Genomic DNA, 4,961 nt, shown 5'->3' with positions numbered 1-4,961 from the left:
TCAGAAGGGGAACCAGGAGAGGCTGCGCCAAAAGAAGGGGAACCAACCACTGTGAGACAATCAGCAAGAAGTAACAAAGGAGTACCACCACCAAGATATGGAATTTGTGCAATTCCAGTGAAGGAACCTACCTGGAAGGAAGTCAATCAACCACCTGCATCAGAGAGCTTCTCACAAACATTTGGAATTGACTTTTCTGATACTTTTGCACCTGTTGTAAGCTACACACCCTTCAGGACACTTCTAAGCATAGCAGCCTCAAGGGGCATGCATATTGAACATTTGGATGTCAAAACTGCTTTTCTCAATGGAGACCTGACTGAAGAGATCTACATGGAACAACCAGAAGGACTTTCAACCGAAGGACAAGAAGGCCTACTGTGCAAACTCAACAAAAGCGTTTATGGATTAAAACAAGCAGCAAAAGCATGGAATGACTGACTAAGCTGTTACAAAAACAGAACTTTCAACAAGGAACAGCAGAACCATGATTGTTCTCAAGACTTAAAAATTGACAATATCAATACATACTTATTTACGTTGACGACTTAGTTTTTTGTTGCCAAGACCAAGGAGATGTACAAGAAATAGCAGATGAACTGAACAAAGAAGTTGAAGTGAAACAATTAGGACCCATAAAGTACTACCTTGGAATACAAATTGAAAGAACTGAGTATGGAAGTTTTCTAAAGCATGGAATGACAAACTGACTAAGCTGTTACAAAAACAGAACTTTCAACAAGGAACAGCAGAACCTTGCTTGTTCTCAAGACTTAAAAATGGACAATATCAATACATCTTTACATTGACGACTTGGTTATTTGTTGTCAAGACCAAGGAGATGTACAAGAAATAGTGGATGAACTCAACAAAGAAGTTGAAGTGAAGCAATTAGGAACCATAAAGTACTACCTTGGAATACAAATTGAAAGAACTGAGGATGGAAATTTTCTTTTGAGCCAAAAGCAAAAGATCATGGACTTTATTGAATCTGTGGGAATGAAACATTCCAAACCAGTTACTGGATTATTCATCTACTGAAAGACTTTGGAATAGATTAACCAAAGACAATCAAGCTTGCATCGCTATCTGCAAAGGTGAGAGCACCAAATCCAAGAGTAAGACCATCGCTCTCAAATGTAACTATGTGAAAGACCTGCAAGACCAAGGACTGATTGAACTCCAATACTGCCCTACTGAGGAGATGATCGCAGACATATTCAACAAGCCACTCGAGAAGAAGTTTGAGACTCTCAGTGAAAGACTGAACTTGCATGACTTCAGCGTTGTAACTTGAGAAGGGGTGTTGGGTGTTACAAGTCAAAACACTTCAGTATTTACAGGGTTAATAATGTTTGTTAAGTCACATGTTTGTTTGTAACCAATCTGTTTAGACAATAGGATGCCCAGGAACTTTGGAGCTAATTTGCTAGTCTGATTGGAAACCAAGGTGTAAAGTATTTAGCATATTGGCTTCTCCTCCCGTTCTTTGTTCTTCGTCTCTTCCCGTTTTACCTTTTAGCTGCAAGGATGTAGCTCTTTGTTATTTTTATATCCTGTGTACCTTTTTCCCATGTTAGGTTTATAGTAAACTTGTATATTTTAAAACACACCATGGACTCAGTCTCTTAATACTCTGCTGACTTACTCAAAAAGACGAGTCCAGCAGCAGCTTAGAGACCAGCAAGATTTGGGGGGGGAGGGGTTTAAACTCTCCAGAGTCAAAACTCCTCGGCTGTCAAGGGAGCCGTGACTTCCGACACTTCCACCCTGGAACTCTGGTCCCTGAAGGGCTCCCGGACCGGTGCCTGCGACTGATCGGAGAGAGTGCGCGGAAGTAGCAAAGCTGCGGTCTTGTGCTGGTTTCCCCTGGAATGAGGCCCACTGAACACGGATGAACTTCTTTCGGATCAGAACAAAGTTCGAGTCCAGCTGGCACCTTTAAGACCAACAAAATTTAATTCTGGGGGATAAGCTTTTGTGAGCGGCACACACTTCTTTCGGGCCTAACACCCGGAGGACGGGTCATTCAATCAAGGTAAGTGTGCCAGGAGAGATTCAGGCTGCCCTCGCACACCCTAAATAATCCACTTTCCACCCACTCTCAGGGCACTCTCTGTTGGGTATTACAAGTTGAAAACACTCAGTATATCTGGGGTTAAATGTTTGTTTATGTTACTCAAAGGAAGTCACATGTTTCTCATGTAACCAATGTTCTTTAGCTGTAGGATGCCTGGGAATTTTCTCCCTGATCCAGGAATTCGATTGGGACTAAAGTGTCAAGGTGTATTAGCATTTTATGGCTTCTCTTCCCGTCTTTGTTTGGTGTTCTGGAGAAGAAGAGCAGCCATAATCTCTCTCTTCTACTTTTGTCTTTGTAGTGTAAGGATGTAGCGACTAAGCTCTTTTGTTATTTTCATCCCAGTTACCCTTCCCATGCTAGAATTTAGTAAAAAAAAAACCTTTATATTTTAATCACACATGGACTCTCAGTCTGAATTATTTTACTCAGGCTCTGCTGGGCTATATTATCTCTGCTAAATACCATTTTTTTTCAATATCTCACTATCACCCAACACTCTCCCACTGGATCTGACTGTGTGAACTGGCACAATCTAGTTGAAAAGTGCACTGAAAGTGGGTGGAAAGGGGATTATTTGGGGGTGGGGGGTGGGAGCGAAAGGCCCCAGTTCCCTTTCTTTCCATTGCGCCTGATGACTTTCTGGCCCCCTCGGAAAGCCGATGCCCGCCAGCAGTCCCCACCCCTTCGTTCCTCTCTAGCCTGGTGTCTGCCCGGAGAAGCGTCTGGCTCAGGAGGTCTGTCCGCGGGGCAGTCGTGACTGGCCTTGGTGCCTCGCACTCTCTGCCGCGGGGCAACCCTGGCCCGCGGGCCCCGCGCCACCGTCCGCCGGCGTGGGCAGCCACGGGGCTTTCAGCCAGCGGGGTCGGCAGCAGGCCTTGCAAAGAGACGAGCCTCGGTCTTGGCCTCAACCGGAGGGAATCCGATTTCGGACAGAGCCGGGAATGCGGCGCTCGTGTGGATGAGCCGGCGAGGGAATGTCACGGGGAGTGCGAAGAGGAAGGTTCTCGAGTAGACGGCGAGTCGTTCAATGAAAGGGAGACGAGGGCAATATCCTGTAGATCGTCTTACAGAGGACGAGTCAGAGACAGGAGGGGGGAAATTGCTTACACTTCAGATTTAAAGCTTTTTAAAATTATTATTGGAAAGAGATGAAAAGTCACAGTTTTACAATGGTTGGAATCTGTCTCTAACAAAGCACAACACGATCGGTTAGGAGCTGCGAGGGTAAAACGCACCCTCTGCCCCGCTGCTTCGGACCTGGGAGTCGGTTTATTTCCACGAGACGGCTGGAGAGCCGCTGGCCGGCACTTCGGGGCCTTTCTGAGGATCACAGAGACCACCTTGCAAGCGGCGACACTTCTAACTGCCCTAATAACGACCTTATCTATCAACGGCGCAAATACATATCAGAACCACCGCAACTTCTTTTTTATTTTATTTTTTCCGGTACACGCTTTACATTTCTGTTTGCTCTGACACCTTTGAGGCCTGCAGAATTTCAGGGATGAACATTTTTATTAGTTTTTCAGACTAACTTTAACTATAGGCATGCTAACTAGTATTTCGATTTTAACTAAGTTGAACCATACACACAATACATATGAAGCTGAATGGTTACAAACAGTATAATACCAAACAATAGCAATACTATGCTGAAACAGAGTTAGATTCATTCAAAGTGGACCATAATAAATATAAGGCAGAACCTGTATAATACATCAGTTTTTTTTTTTAAACTTATCTCTTTAAAGTATATTAAGACCCAAATCAACAACCAGTTTTGGGATTTCACCTTGAGATGTGAGATATTCAAGCACTGGTAACCAGATAGTAGGGAATGTGGAGAACTTCAGTCTCTAAGTCCAAACGGAGCCGCTATTGACTTTCCCTTGCTACGCAACCTGAGGACAATCAACATAGCCGAAATGTGCCTTGTTCGATTGCCCCTTAATACGCCCTTGGTTTATAGAACGGGCTCGGGCTTGAACAGACACAAATGTTGATCAGGGCGTTTGGGGGGGGGGGGAGAAAGAGAGTCAAAACAGAATCTACTACACCTTTAGACAATATATTGTAATATAATACTTACTACACTACAGTTTCTAAGAAATATATAGCTATCTGTATGGAGCTGTATAGTATAGTGCAGTGTAGCGTAGCGTAGTGTAGTACAGTACAGCGTAGTTAGTATATATAGCACAGTTGAGCAAAGCACAGTGCAGTACAGAAGAGTTTGGAGTTTTTTTGTCAGCGAGAGGGCGGGAGCGCGCCCAGGCCGTGAGAGGCGGGCAGGGTGTCCCGCGCACCGACAGCGGGACTTCACCAACTCTCGGAACAATTCAGGACAATGCGGGGAGCCATGATGGAGGCAGAAAACGTCGAGCCAATCTTAATCGACGCTGACAGGGAGGGAGCAGGAAGCGGCGCCGTGGTGCAGGCTGAAGGCTTGAACCGGGCGGGTTGGGTCTCTCTGAACATTTCCAGAAGTTCTCCCGGACTCCGTCTGGCAGAGCGGGCCCAGCGGCTGGAAGCGGCGGGTGCCCGGAGATGGTGGCTTCGGAAGGATCTCCTCGTCGGACCAGGCCGGGCTTTCGCAGCTGATTCCCGGCTGCTGTTCAAGACCGCTGCCTCTGCCGCTGCCGCCGCCGCCGAGGCCGGCCGGAGCGCCCTTTGCGGGCCATGTGCGACCGCAGCCTCTGCCGGCCGGGCTACGTGGGCTCCCTCCTGAACCTGCCCTCCTCCTCCTCCGCCGACTCCTTCTACTTCCCCGGCCTGCGGGCCACCGGGAGTCACCAGCTGGCCGCCTCCTTGCCCGCCCTCTCCTACCCCCGGAGCTCCATCGCCTGGACGCCACCGGCCAGCCACCCTTTCGCCGCCG

At 47.1% G+C, this 4,961-nt stretch overlaps 1 protein-coding gene across 1 annotated transcript in view; it reads left to right on the top strand.

The window, feature by feature from the left end:
* The first annotated feature begins 4,762 nt into the window (after positions 1-4,762).
* Positions 4,763-4,961, top strand: part of HOXD12 (homeobox D12) — a 1,151-nt gene continuing 952 nt past the window's right edge. Inside the window, exon 1 of the mRNA XM_015410412.1 lies at positions 4,763-4,943. Coding sequence (XP_015265898.1) covers positions 4,763-4,943 — 181 coding nt within the window. The remainder of the gene's footprint in view (positions 4,944-4,961) is intronic.

The sequence above is a fragment of the Gekko japonicus genome, unplaced genomic scaffold (assembly GCF_001447785.1).
Source record: "Gekko japonicus isolate JY-2015 unplaced genomic scaffold, Gekko_japonicus_V1.1 scaffold1888, whole genome shotgun sequence".
Lineage (NCBI taxonomy): Eukaryota > Metazoa > Chordata > Lepidosauria > Squamata > Gekkonidae > Gekko > Gekko japonicus.
This window is presented reverse-complemented; position numbering and strand designations above follow the sequence as displayed.